The sequence below is a fragment of the Piliocolobus tephrosceles genome, chromosome 2 (assembly GCF_002776525.5).
Source record: "Piliocolobus tephrosceles isolate RC106 chromosome 2, ASM277652v3, whole genome shotgun sequence".
Classification (NCBI taxonomy): Eukaryota; Metazoa; Chordata; class Mammalia; order Primates; family Cercopithecidae; genus Piliocolobus; species Piliocolobus tephrosceles.
In genome coordinates this window covers 166293882-166313331 of record NC_045435.1, presented here as the reverse complement: position 1 = coordinate 166313331, position 19450 = coordinate 166293882, and the positions used below count along the sequence as shown (strand labels likewise).

General features: G+C 38.2%; 1 protein-coding gene across 1 annotated transcript in view; it reads left to right on the top strand.

The window, feature by feature from the left end:
* Positions 1-11691: 11691 nt before the first annotated feature.
* The window catches only part of SLC9A9 (solute carrier family 9 member A9), a 595600-nt gene continuing 587841 nt past the window's right edge, over positions 11692-19450 (top strand). Inside the window, exon 1 of the mRNA XM_023215367.2 lies at positions 11692-12075. Coding sequence (XP_023071135.1) covers positions 11922-12075 — 154 coding nt within the window. The 5' untranslated portion in view covers positions 11692-11921. The remainder of the gene's footprint in view (positions 12076-19450) is intronic.

Sequence of the window (19450 nt, the reverse complement as noted above, 5' to 3'; positions counted from 1 at the left end):
CAACAGCACATCAAAATGATAATACACCATAATCAAGTGGGTTTCATCCCAGGAATGCAGGGTTGCTTTAACAGACACAAATCAATAAATGTCATACATCACATAAACAGAATTAAAAACAAAAACCATATGATTATCTCAATAGACACAGAAAAAGCATTTGATAAAATTCAGAATTACTTTATGATAAAAGCCCTAAGCAAAATATGCATAGAAGAGACTTACCTCAAAGTAATAATAAAAGCCATATATGACAAATCCACAGCCAGTATCATACTGAAAGGGGAAAAATTGAAAGCATTCCCCCTAAGAGCTGAAATAAGACAAGTATGTCCACTTTTACTACTTCTATTCAACAGAGTACTGAAAGTCCTAGCCAGAACAATCAGAAAAGAGAAAATAAAGGGCATCCAAATTGGAAAAGAGGAAGTCAAACTGTCACTGTTCACTGATGATATGACCATATACATAGAAAACCCTAAAGACTCACCCAAAAGGCTCCTAGATCTGATAAACAAATTCGCTAAAATTTCAGGATACAAAATCAGTGCACACAAATCAGTAGCACTGCCATACACCAACAATGACCAAGCTGAGAATCAAATCAAGAACTCACTCCCTTTTACAATGGCTGCAAAAAAAAAATAAAATATTTAGGAATATACTTAATCGAGTAAGTGAAAGATCTCTACAAGGAAAACTACAAAACACTGGCTGAAAGAAATCATAGATGACACAAACAAATGGAAACACAGCCCATACTCATGGATGGGAAGAATCAATATTGTGAAAATGATCTTATTTCTTAAGGCAATCTACAGATTCAATGCAATTCCCATCAAAATACTGTCACATTTATTTATTTTTGTTTTTGTCATCATTCTTCACAGACCTAGAAAAAACAATCCTAAAATTCACATGGAACCAAAAAAGAGCGACATAGCCAAAACTATACTAAGCAAAAAGAACAAATCTGGAAGCATCACATTACTCATCTTGAAGCTATACTACAAGGCTATAGTTACAAAAACACCATGGTACTAGTGTAAGAAGAGTCACACAGACCAATAGTACAGAATACAGAACCCAGAAATAAAGCCAAAAATGTACAGCCAACTGATCTTTGACAAAGCATACACAAACATAAATTTGGAAAAGGACACCCTATTCAATGAATGGTGCTAGGAAAACTGGCAAGCCACATATGGAAAGATGAAACTGGATCCCCTTCTTTCATCTTATGTAAAAATCAACTCAAGATAGATCAAAGACTTAAATCTATGACCTGAAACCATACAAATTCTGGAAGATAACATTAGAATAACTTTTCTGGACATTGGCTTGCACAAACAATTCATGACTAAAACCCTAAAAGCTAATGCAACAAAAATAAAAACAAATAAATGTGATTAATTAAACTAACAAGCTTCCGTACAGCAAAAGAAATAATCAGCAGAGCAAACCTACAGCCCACAGAGTGAGAGAAAATATTTGCAAACTAGGCATCCAAAAAAGGACTAATATCCAGACTCTACAAAGAACCCAAACAAATCAGCAAGGAATAAAACAAATAATCCCATCAAGAGGTAAGCAAAGGATATAAATAGACATTTCTCAAAAGAATATATACAAACAGCTAATAAATATATGAAAAATTGCTCAACAGTACTAACCCTCAGGGAAATGCAAATTAAAATCACAATGAGATACCACCTGATTCCTGCAAGAATGGCCATTATTAAAAACTCAAAAAACAATAGATGTTGGTATGGTTGTGGTGAAAAGGGAACACTTTTATACTGCCGGTGTAATTTACATTGTATTAGTGTAAATTAGTACAACCACTATGGAAAACAGTGTGGAAATTCCTTAAAGAATTAAAAGTAACTTCACCATTCGATCCAACAATCCCACTGCTTGGTGTCCACCCAATGGAAGTCATTATACAAAAAAGATACATGCACATGCATGTTTATAGCAGCACAATTCTAAATTGCAAAGATATGGATATCTAAGTGCCCATCAACCAACAAATCGATAAAGAAAATGTAATATATATACACCATGGAATACTTCTCAGCCATAAAGCCAAATGAAATAATGTCTTTTGCAGCAACTCAGATAGAGCTGGAGGGCATTATTTTAAGTGAAGTAACTCAGGAATGGAAAACCAAATATTATGTATTCTCACTTGTAAGTGGGAGCTAAGCTATGAAGATGTAAAGGCATAAAATGATATAATGGACTTTGGGGACCCCAGAGGGGAATATTGGGATGGGAATGAGGGATAAAAGTTTACACACTGTGTTCAGTGTACACTGCTTGGGTGATGGGTTCACTAAAATCTCAGAAATCACCACTAAAGAACTTATCCATGTAACCAAAAAACACCTGTATCTCATAAACTATTGAAATAAAAAAATGTTTGAATTATGTAAATGATAATATAGAAAAATGTATGGGTAGAGAAAACAATGAAATAAAAAAGATAAAGAAAAAAGAGCATAATGATTCCTACTTAGAAATATCCGCAGTGGCTTTAGTTAGGGCTTTGCTGAGGGTAATCCTCCAAATGAGGCCACTAGGGTAATGAGAGAGAACTTTATCCATAAAACAGAGTTCCCAGATGAAAGGAACTCCAGGACAAAAGCTGCTACAGTGCAAGGCTAAAACCCTCTTGGAATTCTACTCAATATGGAAAAACAGAGAGGGAAAGAGGGTGGGATTTCACAGAATGCATATCATGAATGTGCTTAAAGAGGGAATGGAAGATACATTACTAGGCAGCATTCAAGCCCAGGGAGGAACTGGATCCCCCAAGTGTGAAAATCAAGAGGGAAATAAAAATACATAAAAAAATTGTATTATGAAAAATTTCAACCACTCACAAAAGTAGAGAGAAAAATACCATACGTTCCCATCATGTAACCCCAGCAACCAAAAAATTGTCGTTACTTCCATTGTAACTTTATCTCACAAGATTTTATGAGGGAATATGTTAAAGATCCAGATGTCATATCATTTCACTAAGAAATAATGAAAAGGCTTTAAACACACTAGATGAACACAGAGGGGACTGACAAAGCCTTGCATAAAACGGGAGGACCAGAAGTGTCAAGCTGGCACATTTCAAAATTTTAGAAGGAAGTATTTTAAGTGCCACTCTCTAATGGCAAGACAGTATATACAAGTGATTTCCCCATTGGCACAGGGAGCTCAATGTTACAATAAATGGACAATTTCTTTCTTGTGGGTTTAAATTCTTTCATAATTACCTCTGGACCAAATGCCCAGTTGATGTCTATATTGGTCAGCCTGAAACAGAAAATATCATATCTATAACTTTGCATTTCTTCATGTTCCTGCCTTTCCCCAAATTGTACTATTTGCAAAACTAGGGACAGATAATTTGGTTTAGGATAGCTACTCTAGGGGCATGGGATTTGCTCGTGCTTCCTGTATTTTGGCTCAGTGTGAATAATCTGTAGTTAGGTTCATTCAACTTTGTTGTTGCTGAAGACTCTCTAGATATTCTAGTGCTCCAAAGATGGCCCCAAACATCACAGCTGGTGAAGAAAATCTGGCACCACGAGACTGGGCCCAATCCAACAAAATTAGAAAGCAAAGTCAGAAAAATTTCAAATTTAGCTTACAGAAGGAAGGGGAATTTGATTTCGAACTTTAGGGCTTTTTCTCACAATTTAATAATCAAATAACATTCAAATTACGTGTTTGAATAGTGTATCTACAATGTATTTTTTGAGTATTTTTTAAAACGACATACTTTTTGCTGAACTGGTTAAACACAACTGTGATCAACACAATTAAAAAAATTGTATAGGAGGAAATATTAATCCTTTGGTATGGGGTGAAGTTAAGGCAATTTCGCTGAGTTCCTATTCTCCTTACAGCCTTCAAGTGCAACATTTAGGCCACTCTACACACTAGCCCTAGGAGGATACAAAACATGCATCCACATGAACACAGGAGCAGGCCTGCTCAGACACAATGCAGATTTGCTCTCTGGAGTGCGCCAGCCCTGCTCCAACAGGTTTAAAGAAAAAAGACACGGGGAGAGTTAACAGGGAGCCCTTCGCTCACATGGCCGCATTTGCACCAAAATCACGAAGAAGGCCACCCAGGTCTTCATAGACCAGTACTACACATCCCTGGGCAAAGACTTCCACACGAACAAACGTGTGTGCAGGGAGATCACCATTATCCTCAGCAAGAAGCTCCGCAACAAGATAGTAGGCTATGTCATGCATCTGATGAAGGGGATTCAGAAGGACCCAGTGAGAGGTATCTCCATCAAGCTGCAGGAGAAGGAGAGAGAAAGGAGGGACAATTATGTTCCCGAGATCTCAGCCCCGGATCAGGAGACCACTGAAGTAGACCCTGACACTAAGGAAATGCGGAAGCTTTTGGACTTTGTCAGTCTGTCCAACCTGCAGGTCACTCAGCCTACAGTTGCGATAAATTTCAAAATGCCTCAGGGAGCTGTTTGAATCTGTCTGCAATGCTGTAATTTTTTCAGTAATCCTGGGACAACGGCAAATAAAACAAAACAAAATCCCCTCCCCTGAAAAAACCTACAAATATAGGGGGCCCTTCTGCTTCTGTCCCTACATTTCCACAGTGGTCCACGAAAGAGGAAACTTCTACCTCCACTTCTGACCTCTTGGAAGAGTCATAGAAAGTATATCCCACTCTTAATCCCTTGGAACAGGGATGGTCAGTGGGTGATCCAAGTACCACATTGGCTGGGCCACGCCTTACTAGAAGTAAGTTTCCTGGGCTCAGGTGCAGAGAAGGTTGATCCTTTTCTCTCTCTGATCAGTCAAAATGAGCCCAGAAGCTTGAGGGGTGGGGGGTGGAGCCCTAAGATTCCCTTTCTGGCTGCTGTCTCTGCAAAAGGCAACCCTTCTTTAGAGAGATTGAGTACTTGGAAGTAGATTCCACTGTGCAGATAGATTTTACCCCAGCAAGCATGTCTCAGAGTATGCTGTCCTTGGCTTTCCTGTAGATTGAAGTGAGATGTGGGAAGCCTCTGGTCTAAGCCACGTTATCAAACAAAGTTCACCAAAAGCCTTACATTCTTGGTGTACCCTGTTCTTGTCAGCTGTATATTTTGTGTGTATTGTCTTTTGGTTACCATGATGGAAGGGAGACGCCTGAGGTTTTGGCTGTTGAATCTCTAACACAACAATTTTGTTTTTTTTCACTTAGAAATAAATCTAGTTTTAAGAGTAAATTTTGGTGGAATCCAATACTGTTTGAATCTTAAATTGCTGATAATTAATTGGTTCTGCTTTTTCCCATTTCAACAATTTTCAGATAGTGCCATGAAGGACATGGCTTAAGTAAGAAGCTAGGAAGACGTTTTTTTTTTTTTTTCCAGAAAGATTATTCCTTTAACATTTAAAAACTGTAGGTTATTTATAGTCCCTCAATTTTGAAGCCCAAATACCCTGGTGAAAAACTTTTTAAATTACCTTTTCAGCAAAGATTCAAAAGATAAGCAAATATTCATAATTAATCATCTTTTTAGTGATTTTGTTGAGGAACCTGGGAATCTGGAAGAGTCTGTCCAACAGCTGCTAGAACACAATGTTTCTGTCACAGATTTAACTGAGATTTATAGGTTCTGATTATATTCTGAGAAACAGTTCTTTTCCACACCTAGAGTTTAGAAATGAAAGTCAGTTACTAAGATACTGGAGCTTCTGACTGGATAGTATAAGTGTCATTATTTGGGAAGTCATATTTAGCCTAGCCAACAAAAAAACATTCTTGAAGCTACATATGATGTAACCAAAAAATTGTCATTGTTTGCTCTATCTTGCTTTGTGAATTTGTTTTTTTTTTTTCCCACAGCAATGCAGGACATTTTTATAGAAGTAAAATCACATTGTCCTGTGACATCCATTAAACCTGTTGGTCTGGATTTAAATGAATACATAACCACCTGTTATTGATTTAAAATTCATTTGGAGGAAGATCTTGGGTGGTAGGGTGGGGCATAGTGTATGTGTTTGTGTGTGATACACCAACTTACAGTCTTCAAAGAGTCTCAGAGTAGTTTTAAACTTTTAACTTAAAACTTATACTTTAGATCTAGTATTACCATCAGAAAATTGTATTCAAAGTAAATTGAATTTTCTTGCACAGGTGACATGTGGTTTTAACTCTCCTGGCCATGGAACATGATTTACCTTCTTATCTAAGAGGACTATAGTGTTTGTCATAGAATTTATTATGTAATTTAGTTGGCTTAAGCATAAATAAAATTCGTCTTGTGTGCTACTTAAGGATTACTTTGAGCATAGCTATAAATTATTAAAGTTTCAAAGTACATAGACCATATACAGAATTGAATGAAATGAAGAATGAATGAGGCTTCAATGAAAATTAAAATTGTATTTTTGAAAAATGGTATTTTCTAGTCTTTGTGCAAACTTTTTCACTTGGGATTCCTTGGATCCTTTCCTAAATAAACTACCTGCAAGTCCTTGTCTCAAGGTCTGCTGTGAGGGAACTCAAACAGAGACACCCTCTAACAAAGGCTGCCTCAAGGGCTAGATTTTGAATTGATATGGGAAAAACTAAGAAGTGAAACTGTCCAAATCTGCTTGATTTTGACATACTTCATTTCAGAAAATATTTCCAAGCATATTCAACTTCTCCTAATCTGGAGCTCTGTCTTCTCTCCTAAGTCTCTTTTTCTCTTTAGAGAAAAATGTAGAGATCAGGGAGAGGTGAGGGGCATGATGGCTTTCTTTGTTAGTTTATACAAAAATTTTATAATTTAACACGCAGTGTATTTTAGCTAGTGAGGTCAGAATTATTACTTTGTAAGACATAGAGTAGCAGTTATATCCTAAGAAGAATGCAAATTTATCAAGTGGACACTTAATGGGAGATCAAAGAAATGAATTTTCTCAGCTCTTATTTCAGAAATTTTGTGCTAAAACAAGTTGCAGCATGGAGTAGCACGTCTCCATCTTTTCCTTCTTGACCTTGGCTCCAGAGCTCACACTTCTTTTCATCCCTGAAGTCTTTATCTTGGGTTAGGAGTAGGTTCCAGCCACTGTGATGAGCCTGCATTACCTCTGCCTTATGCAGAACCAGCAGAGACTGAACAAAACAGGAAGCCAGTGAATGAATTTTTTTTCTCATGATGGGCCTTCCGAGATGTGCAAGACAGAAGAGGGGACCTATAGACTGGAGTTTGTTATTTCTATTGAAGAAGTGTCATTTCTAAAAGAAAAGAGATGATGTGCTGTGGACAGAAAGCTGAGGACAAAATGGGAGGATTGCAGGAAACAGGGTGAAGAGGGGCTGAGTTGGGAGTCAAGGGATTTGCATCTAGGACCCTCCTCATTCCCCAGGCTTCAGCTGTATGACGTTCCCCCCTTTGATAACATAGGGATGACATGACTGGATCACAGGCATTGTATCAGATTTGCCTCAACCTGGCTGTATACAGTTTGGGGACTCTTCAATGCAAAAATGCCTAAATAGCATCCAGTGCGTGTTTGGTGGGGCAAGGCCAGCCAAATAGCCTCTAGTGCAGGTAGAAGAAGAGTCCCCTTTTCTCCGGTCATCACTGAGTGATGGGCTTCTAAGCATCAAGAATCAACACAGAGATAACAGTTCACAGAGAAAAACAGTGAGGTCTTCACTCATATTTCCCTCCTCAGAGCATGGCTGGAATGCACCTGTTGGGTAGAAGAAGGAAAGGATCCCCTATCCATGCCACACACGTTTCTACACTTGCATGGTTTGATAAAATGATACAAATTCTCTGATTTCACTCGTTTTCAGTGATTTTTAATCTCGCCTTCCCACTATAATGAAGAGCAGTGGAAAGAACATGGAGTTGGGGTCACATCCTGGGTTCATGGCCCTGGATCCCACAGACCAGACTTCGTAAAGGCTGAAGAAAAGAACCCCAGCATTGAACAGTGAATTTGGGGTGGGCTTAATATTGTCTAAGTGTTTATTATGGGATTTAATCACCTGTGAAATTTTTGAACTTTCATTTCCCTATAGAAATATACTAAGGGGAGGGGTCCATATTACTCAAATTTAGGGGCATTTTATGCTAACATGTGACTTTTTTCAGGTGGGGACAGCTAAGATAGGTCTATGATGAGCTTGAGAATAGGATAGGGGATAGATTTTTGGATGAGGACATTGTGTGGCTTTCAAACAAACTTAATTACAGTCCTGTTCTGGCCCATTTCAGAAGCTTGGAGTAGGGTGGGGCAAAATATGAAACTTCCATTTCACTGGCCTCAAAGATGGATGAATAGTAAGGGAAAGGCCACATGAAAGAGACAGTGGAATTTTCCTATAACCCAGGGCCTGTGTTGTCTTAAGCATTCTCTATTAATCCTAAGAGCTGAGAGAGAACTAAGACAGCATTGTGGAGCTCCAGGGAGCTGGAGAGGGGCCTTCTCAGTATCTCTCCCTACCCAAGGCAAACTTAGCTTCTCGATACTCTGACCCCACAATCTTCAGTGACCTCTTACAAGAACCAGGAGCACTGAAGTGATTGGTTAGATTCTGTAAAGCTGATTGGGTCCCATTCACTAGTGGGTGCAATTACCACACCATGCAAAGTTACACTGGCCTGGGAGGTTCCACTCTTCAGTTCTTTCTTTCATTGTGGCTGGATGGACAAGCTGAGACAGGGCACACTGACTGCAACAGGCTGGGCCATCCTGTTCTTTCTCTTTGCTGTTTGTCACTTGCATGTTGTATCTTGCAGTGGCCAGCAGGTATTAATATTGAGATTTAGGGACTGTCAAGAATTCCTCTTTGGTCCTTGTATCTAAGCTTTGAATCCATCCCAATTTCACCTGAGAACCTGGAACTAAGGATTCTGGTTACCAGGTCATAAAACAACGTGTAATTTTTAACTGATATTCTTTTTTCTGTGAATATCTCCTTCAGGAATCTCATGAAAAATAGTGATTATTGACAGTATAGGATCTGAGAATTTGAGGAACTTTGGATGTTAGAGTGACCAACTTCCCTTGTTTGTCTGTGAGTGAGGGGATTTCCTGGGACACACAACTTTCAGTAGTAGACCAGGAAAGTCCCTGATAAGCTAGGATGAGTTGATCACCCTGGCTGAAAAGCCATCTAAAGGCCAATACACCCCACATGTAATTTAACTGCTAAAGGCTGTGTGACCTTGGCTATGTTGCCAACTCTCCCTGAGCCTTAAATTACTCACCAGGAGGAGAGTGAGTATTTTCTGCATATTAAATTAGACTAAATTAAATTTCTTGGCATATTTTCTGGTCCATAGTAGACTCTCTATTGTTACATGTTTCTATTTTATTTTCTCACTTATATTGGTACAGCAAAATAAAAAATAATATTCTAAAAAGAAAACACAAAATAGGAAGAACTGAATTCCTTTTCTGGGTAGAGGAATTGGAGACATTTCCTGAGCCCCGTTTCCCTTAAGCTTTTCCCCCCACTGTGAAGCGGCATCAGGAATGAACAATGGAATAGTGAATGTACTCCATTCCTGGAATAAAGCAGGGGTGATACATTCAAACATCTGCAGGAGCCACACAGGGACCATGAATGAAAGAATAGGGATGAATGGACTTGTGGCAAGCTGGTTGCAAATGCAGCAGGCAACCACTCAACCCCAACAGATTGTGGCCATGTAAGAAGGGCCCAATGTGCCAGATCTTACAAGTTTTTCCTGCAAGAAGCCATATGATTTTTTTAAATGTTAAATATACGGATTTGAATGTGTTGACATCAAACCTAAAACTTTCAAAAAGATGTATAAGCCAATCAAAACATTGTATGGGCCATTAATCTTTTGTCAAGTTGTTTCATTGGGTAAAAGAGTGAAACTGGATGTGATGGGTCAACCAGAAAATGTTTATTCTACTCAGATGGAATAACTGTGATAAAAGAAAACCAAATTAATTCCATAATGACAAAAAACAAAAAGACAGGAAGTTTCTAGGTTTTGAATTTGTGTTATCTTGTATATCTGACAACTCAACTGAACCTGTGGAGTTGCAAAATTATAAAGGTAGAACCTGCTAGCAAAGCTCCATGCAATGCTTGCAAGCATTAGCTGACAGGTTTCAAAACAGTATGAATATTAGTCATCACAGATATTCCTGCCAAAAAGGGTAGCGTGTTAGAAGAACATCTGCAGCACACATAAATACCCTCTGCTAAGTTAAACTCAGAGAGGAAATAAGCTTCAAAAGTTGCACAAAGCAAAGATGCTGAAACAGCAGAGTTTTGTATTAAGGGGTTGACAGATTTACTCTCATGGTGAAACTGTTTGTTGAAGAGGTAGTTAGCTCCCAATAATATTATATGCTTGACCTTTAGCTTTTAGTGACAAAAATTGTTTCAGGATGCATTTGGGCTCAGCCTACTCAATAAGAAATCACATTGCATAAATTGAGTATTTATTCTGTCAAAATGGGGATAATAGGTGATTAATACTCCTAAATTCCAATGCTATGGTAAAATGAAAAAAAAAAAATCACTTAACCCCAGGATATATCTAAATGTGTTATAGGATCAAGTGTTAAAAGCAAGCAAGTCATAACATTTGCTAAGAAAAGAGAAAGAAAAGGGGAAAAAAAAGTTGCAGAACCCATGGTATTATCTTGAACTATTTTAAAGTAGAAAAACATGAAATCAAACAGAAGCAACTTGCCACATGGAAGATGATCTGAAGAATCATCACTCTTATGGTCAGAATCCTGTGAATACGAAGCTTTCATTACTGGTGGCAGAACCATTTCTCAGTGAGCAGCATTGTTTTGCCACAGGACAGAGGAGGTTGTGATCTGTTGCAGATTTCTGTGGGTCCTGGATGCCTAGACCAGGAACCCTACAAACAGAAATCCATGCATGCGGCATTGCTGAGGATGGCTATGTGAGTTTCTCTTTCAAAGTTATGTGTTTTGTTTTTTTCCTTTTTGTCTCAACATATCCAAACAGTACAATTGTACAGATGGAGATGAAATTTTATTTGTCTTTTGCTTTCACTGTTTTCTCTTGTTAAAAGAAAAACAATTGATTTAGAGTTTAAATGCTGCTCTGCAGCTATCAGTTATATAAAGCCAAACAGAGTCATATACTAATTCTTTTCTTGCTTCTCAACAACAACAACAATTTTTAAAAATCCTGTGAAATCACTTTAGATTTGCTTAAACAATGTATAGTCATGATTTGAGAGCATAAGAAACTCTATGCCTTAAGTGAATCCCATTGTGAGATACTTGAGCTATGAGGCGGAAGTTTCAGGCTAAGCAGTATAATATCTTTTCAGGAGGCTAATATGCTGATCCATTTAGAGCACAGAGGCTGATTGATAACTGTGCTATCAATCCCCATCACTTTGGCAGGTTTTGGTTAGAGAGGAAAGATCTTACATTTAGGTGAAGTTGAATCAGGAATTGGCTTTTGGAACTTAGAAAACGTTGCTTGTGTAAGGCTACCTTTTTTATTATTAATCTACAGTTCATATTTATGCAGCTTAAGAAGACTTGTTTGGAACAAGAAGACCATGATTCAAGATCTTCGAATCATTGCTTGCAGATTTGTCCAGTATGAAAGATATTTTCATGAGATGAATCATTTAAAGACATTAAGAGTCAGTGATGAAACCACACATTCTGGAATTTGAAAAGAGACAGGGCTGCTTTAAGAGAGAAACAGGAAGTTGTAACTAGAAGCCATCTGAATACTAAGCCAGGGCAGAATGCTTGTGAAGTAGCAGCTAAAGTGGCAGTGTTTCTTCTGAAATTCTCAGGCAGTCAGACTGTCTTAGGCAAATCTTGATAAAATAGCCCTTATCCAGGTTTTTATCTAAGGAATCCCAAGAAGACTGGAGAACGGAGAGACAGTCAAGGATTATGTCAGAAAAAGATGAGTATCAGTTTCAACATCAGGGAGCGGTGGAGCTGCTTGTCTTCAATTTTTTGCTCATCCTTACCATTTTGACAATCTGGTTATTTAAAAATCATCGATTCCGCTTCTTGCATGAAACTGGAGGAGCAATGGTGTACGGTGAGTGCATAAATTGGGAGACTGATGTGAAACTTGTTGCTTGAGCGTAATTAGAGACTTGTGCTCAGATAGCAAAGTACCGAAACTGGAGAAAATGTGCTGATTGAAATGTCATTAGCTTGATGAAAGGTGCCGCAGCGTGATGATTACTAATCTCTTTCCAGACAAGCCGCCGAAATTTGCCATGTCACGAGAGCAAATGTCATAGTCATGTTCTCACACGGCACATAATGCAGGTCTGTTGACAGATGCGGGTCCATTGTCAAGTGGGGAATCCAGGGCGAGCTGTTTGTTTTTGTAATGATGTTGGGAAGTGATGGCTCTGCAGTCACAAAGAGCAGCCTTCTCTCACTGGCTGCACTGATGAACTTACAAAGTTCTAGAAAAAACATCACTTCAAAATGTCTGGAGTAAATCCTCTTATATCAACTAATTTCAAAAAGAAAACTTGCAGAAACAAACCCCACCCCTCTTATGAGAATATTGTGTCCAAGTCCTTTTTATTTATATGAACAACATCTAATTTTCTTGTAATAAAAAGTTATAAAGAAACGAGAGTTTCTTTATGCAGTACTTTTTACTTCTTAGCCTGATTTCAGATGTTCTAATTTATGATTATCATTGTTAGTGTTATTTGTTATGTATCTCTCATTTATTTATTGGAGGCCAAGGTGTGGAAAAATATTTAACACCTACAGTATTGCTCTTTCTGGGCAACTTACCATATTATTCCTTTCAGAAAGTTTAATAAAGTCTGACAGAGATTATCTAGTTTGTACTCTCATCTTTTAAAGTAAAATGAAAGACAACAGTTTTCATTAATAAACTGGTGTTACTGATGAAATAGTTGACTTCGCTGCTCTTATCTCAGCCTGACAATGGATAGGAAGTTTGAACACAACGGCAACAGGCAAGGCATTGCTATAATTTATAACAATTTTGGAAATCCTGAAACCCTTTCCTAAGCCTGAGATTCAGGGTACAAGATCAATGCACATTATATAAGCTAATCCTGTGATGTCCTGATATTAACAGTGTGTAGTCATGATTTGAGAACATAAGGAATCCTAAGCCTTAAGTGGATCCCACTGTGAGATACTTGAGCTATAAGGTGGAAGTTTCAGGCTCAGGAGGCTGATATGCTGATCCATTCAGAGCACAGAGTTAAATTCCTTGGTATTGAGGGTCTTTTAAAAATTTTTTGCTGTATTGTTTTATTTATTTTTTAAAATTTAGTCTCACTATGTTGCCCAGGCTGGTCTCCAACTCCTGGCCTAAAGAGATCTTCTGACCTTGGCTTCCCAAAATGCTGGCATTACGGGCATGAGCCACCATTCCCAGCCAGTATTGAGCGTCTTAACGGATACAAGAAAACTCTCATTTAAGAGAAAAAAAGTCACAATCAGGTGGGAGAGAAACAGCAAACAAAAAGGAAGTGATGCCATCAGATATGAAGCCCTAGGTTCCTGTCATTTGCCTATCTCCATCGTGAACAGAATTTTTCTCTTGACTTGACTAATAAGTAATCTGCAAGGATATGGAATAGAATCTGAGAAGCCAGAAACAATATAATTCTTGATATCATATTAAAGGGACATATGAGCTTTAGCAAAACTACCCAGATGTAATAGATTGCCAACCTTTATTAGGGGGAAAGATTTCTTCACATCCCTGAATTTGATTGAACTATGACTCAAGTACCAAGTTCAATGGTGGGGATATTGTTTTGTAAAAGTTTTGATAACCTACTAAAATTCAGACATATTTTGCATTCACAATACAAACAGTAACTCTTATTTCTGAACCTGAAAAATTCCAGATTACCTTTAATCCTGAAAAACTCTGAAATATTTTTAAATTGTGCTTGAAATCATAAAATAATAGTTCATTGACCACTGCTGTTGACGTAGCATTTCTCTAAATTGCTTTTCTTAAGGCAGATAAGGCTTAAAGTTTATGAGTGGAATTAAGCTGGGTTCTCTGATTCCTATTCTTCTTTCATGAGTTTTTAAATGTAAAAGTTATTGAAAGCAAATTCTGAACCAGTGCAATGTAAAAGGATTATAAAAATTATGAAGATATGCATATGTATATGTATTCTATTATTAGAAATTTTGAGTATCTTTCAGTTATCTTGAACTATATAAATCAATGAAAAGACATATTTTAGTGATGTTTAACTTTTTCTTGGCATAGAATCATAATTGTTAGGATGTCACAGAATTTTAGAGGTTATCTTCTCTGTCCCCTTTATTTTACAGAGAAAGAAGCTGAATCCCAGAGAAGTGAAGGGACTTTCCAAAACTGAATAGCCACTCATGGCTGGTCCATGTGCCTTCACTCCTCTGTGTGTCTTACTAAGGTTCACGTTCACCTGAAAGAACTCTCCCTGTGTTTTCTGAAACTACTCCATATGGGTGGCATTCATGACTTGTCACATTTCTTCTTCAGGGATGTCCTAAATGTTATATCTTAAATGCTTATTAGGAACTTTCTGTCAGTAATGTAATAAAATCGTCTGAAACTGCACCAGAAGAACAGGATGGGATACTCTAGTAAACACTTTTAATGATGGGGAAAGGAGATGCCAAGTGAATTAATTGTCCAACAGTTATAAGTGAACTTGGAATTCATAGATGGGGAAGGAGCTAAAGATCCTAAATCATATCAATTCAAAGATCATAAATCCAGCATTCTCATTTTGCAGACAAAGAAATGAAGACTTAGAGAGATGAAACTCATGTAGTTAGTGATTTGTTTTTCTAAGACCACCAGAGTGGGCACAAAAGAACCAGCGAGTAGGCAAGGCTAAAAGCAAAACTGCAAATTTATTCTTTGGTCATCTAGCTTCAGGGACCGGAGCTGGGGGAAGGGGGTGGGTTTCTAATACAGTCCTGACAAGAGTGGGGGCTGAGAAAGCCCGCCCCCGGCGCATCTGCTGGGAGCGACTTTTCTAGGAGTGGAAGGGCAATAGGCGGGGCACGGGCATGTCGGGGGAGGGGGGCCGCTCCGCAGGTGCCACCAGGTAAATCTTGGTCTCCTCGGATTGACATCACCTGGTGCATGCCTGATTAATCTGCACCTTCCCGGGCGTCAGCTGCATTCTCGCACACATGGGAAGAGTTGGTGGTGAAGAATAACCCGGAAGTGCACCATCCTGCCTCCGTTGGTCCAAACAGTTAGCTGTTGAGGTGGCATTCAACCTCCATATCTTTACTAAGAGATGCTAAGATATTTAAAAATAAGTAAATTATTGCAATAATTTTCCTGGAGAAAGAATGTGTCTCTGGGATCTGGATGCATCCTCATATGGTTAAGCTTTGAGGATTAGCCAGATTCTCTTTTCCAGGAGGTCTAAAAGAGTGAATTTTCAGCATCCCACACTGTACAAATTCCCTTTTCCATTAGAGGATTAAACTCATAGCTTTTGCAAGAGCAGGGAACATGCTGATAACCAATGGGGAAGAAAAGAAACAAAACTATGTTTAAAACTTAAGCTTTTTGAGCTATGAATGTGCTACTTCACTCCAGCCTTCACTTGAGCCTAGGTAACACAGTGAGACCATGTGGAAAGAAAGAAAGAGATAAAGAGAGAAAGAAAGAAGGAAGGAAGGAAAGAAAGGGAAGGGAGGGAAGGGAAGGGAAGGGAGAAAGAAACAAAAAAGAAAAGAAGAAAGGAAGGAAAAACTTTTAAAATTTCTTATTCTTTAGGATGTGAACATTTGAGAGTAGACTGTAACAGTCATCTCCATGCTACACACACATGTGCTTGTTATGCTTGTAATGAAACATGGTGTAAGATTTAGTGGACCTGAACATAATGCTTATCAATGAATTTGGCTAGCAACTCCCCTACTCCACCGAGTACTGCTCTTGCTCTCACTATTTGTATAATGTATCACTTGTCCTGTATCGAGAATGATAAATGTTTTTCCCCAGCATCAAATTTCCTATAATACTTCAGTCTATTCTGTCATCTGCATTTCTGCCAGTATTCCTTTGACATGTGTCAAATGTTCTTTAGAAGACTCAATAGATGTTGAGTCTATTTTATCAACGTCCCTGAGAGTCCAATTTAAAAATTCTAGATACCAGGGGCTTAGAAAGTGAGCAGTTTAAAAAATGCAGAGAAAAGTTATCAAGCCAGAATGTTTAATGTTCTTATATATTTATTGTTAGAAATAATTTTCAAGTTGTTAACCTTAAAATATATGAAGAGTTGTAGAGACCAAGAAAAATTGTGTGGCATTTGGCTAGACTCTGTGTCAATCAGAGATACATATGGTACTCCAAATAGTATAAATAATCCATTATATAAAAAATATTTTTTTCTTGTTATTAAGAGTCATAGGAAGCTTATAAAAAATTAGTGGCAGCTTTATAACCATATTTTTGCTTGACCAGGAACAGTAATGGGTAATCTATTATGATATTCGATGGTTCTCATTTCAAAATTGAAGGATTAGAATCCATAACTAGTTTAAAATATAAGCCATAATGATATTAATTTACATTGGACTGAAAGCATAAATGACAATTAGTGGTTAAAATATTGATTGACAGCAGCTGGTGCACTTAGTACCGCTCACTTAGGGCCTATATCCCCTGTTCAGTGCTCTTAAAAGAAATTTGCTCCTTGCTCCCTGATAGCATTAAGAATTCCATTATATATCACTGGGGGCTGCCATACTTTACAGGACATTTATAATCCTGTGCATTTGAGGTCTGGGATCTGAGCTTAGGGACGGAGCAATTTAAACCTCTTAGATTTCTGCCTTTGATTTCCTGGCCTTCCCATAGAAGTTAGTCTCTGAATTCATGTAAAAATTGTGACCACTGTTTAGTGGGCAAATAACAAATTTCAAGGCACAAAGTTTACATTTTGAATTCATTAAACTATTCCATATTAAAGCGTTTTCTGATTCTTTAGGAATGTGCTTAAGAGTTAAATAGGATCAATTTAATTCACTCAACAGAAAGTTTTTCAAGATTTAACGAAAATACAATTACATAGTGAGTCATCAAGGTTTGAAAAATTATCTTCTCTGAAAAATCTTCTGCAGGCATTAATTTCTTCCTAGCACTCCCTGCAGGTTCTTCAGGATTAAATTGGGTTGTTGGACATGTGTGGCTACACCCTCCTGATCCATTTTACCCTCTTCCAGGACAGCCCAGCCTCCTTGATGCCAGGCCTATGGGAGATGCTTCCTGCTATTTCACCCCCTTCCCGCTGGCTGAAGGTCCTTCCAAGGCTCTACTTATTCCACGGTGGCATGTTTTATAGAGAAAACATTGATGTGTTACCCTGGAGGTTTAAGTTTCTCAATCTTGATGATTTTTTTATTTTCAATAGCTAGATGCATTATTTTGGGCAAATGATGTAACATCTGGCCTTATTTTTCTCATCTGTAAAATGGGGAAGAAAGGAACAGATATCATACATCTCCCTTCCAGCTGCAAAAGTCCTTCAAAATTCAGGCCAAGACTGAGTTCAACCATCAGGTATCTTTCCACCACTGCAGCCCAAACGAGAAGCTTTCCTTCCAGAACATGGCAGCCTATAATGATATCCAGTCCTTTCTCTCAGACAGGATTTTAGTTAGTGTTATTTCAGCACTGTTAGTACTTCCTGCTTCTGCTCTGATTTTGCAAGCAGTGCTCAGTAAATTCTGTTGAGTTCCTGTCAGAAAGGTGAGGAGAACAAGTTAAACCACCAGAATAGTGAGGACTGGCTATGTATTCCACAGTTTGCAGATGCATTTTTTATGGAAACAAGAGTAGCTCTGGTTTAATTTGAAGGGCTCTGCAAGAAAGGTAATCAGGATTAGGAGCCCAGCATGCCAAACTTCTTCTCCCTTTTGGTGTAAAAAACTTGATTTTTAAGGAACTTCAGAGATTTGTGCAATGTTTTCCTTGTGTTGATACATTTGCCAGAGAAAGGTAAAATAATGGAAGAATGAAAAGCATACTGCAGTCTGTATGTTTGTTTGTTTGTTTATTTATTTATTTATTTATTTATTTTTGAGACGGATTCTCACTCTGTCGCCCAGGCTGGAGTGCAGTGGCAGGATCTCGGCTCACTGCCAGCTCCGCCTCCCAGGTTCAAGCCATTCTCCTGCCTCAGCCTCCTGAATAGCTGGGACTACAGGCGCCTGCCACCACGCCCAGCTAATTTTGCTAATTTTTTGTATTTTTAGTAGAGATGGATTTCACCGCGTTAGCCAGGATGGTCTCTATCTCCTGACCTCATGATTCGTCTGCTTTGGCCTCCCAAAGTGCTGGGATTACAGGCGTGAGCCACGGCGCCTGGCCTGCACTCTGTATGTTTTTAAAAGTTGATTTTAAGAAAATAGCCAGGTCAGGTGCTGTGGCTCACTCCTGTAATCCCAGCACTTTGGGAGACTGAGGCAGGTGGATCACCTGAGGTCAGGAGTTCGAGAGCAGCCTGACCAACATGGTGAAACTCTGTCTCTACCAAAAAATACAAAAATTAACCAGGCATGGTGGTGGGCGCCTGTAATCTGAGCTACTTGGGAAGCTGAGGCAGGAGAACTGCTTGAACTCAGGATGCGGAGGTTGCAGTGAGCTGAGCTTGCACCGTTGCACTCCAACCTAGGTGACAGAGGAAGACTCTGTATCAAAAATAAATAAATAAATAATAGCCTCTATATTTTGAATAAATAAACTAAATAAATGACTAAACTATATATTCTGAATCTCAAAGAAGCTATAGATTAAACTTTACTGTGAACTACTGTGGTGCCTCGAAGGTTCCCCCCTCAGTGTTTGAAAGGCTAATGAATGTGCATATCAAGAAAATAGATTTATGATTCAAATTATTTATGTAGATATTGTAGGTAATCTAAATTGAATTAATGTTATATACTTAACAAAGTGGGGATATGGAGAGCTAATGTTTGCTAAACATCTAAAATAGATGTTTGTTAACAACATCTATTATGTCAAAAAGTTGATATACGAAAATAAAAATAGCTAACACAAATAGCATTCCTGATATAAACTATGCTATTATAAGCACTTTACATATATTAACTCATTTAATCCTCACAACAACCGTTTTTTAGGTAGGAAAACTGAGGTACTAAAACATTAAGTAACTTGCCCAAAGTTGCACATCTACTGAATGCCAGGGCTAGGTCTCAAACTTTAGCAGTTTGGCTTCATGTGGTCATCTGCTATCTAAAATGTGTGTGTGTTTGTGTGTGTGTGTGTGTGTGTAGGAGGGAGTGTTATCATTTTCATGTTACAGATGAGGAAACCAACACTGAGAGACAGAAAATAACTTGCTGATAATCAACAGGCCTGTACTTCAAATTCAGAACATATAACCTCTATTCTTTCACCTCTATCGCTT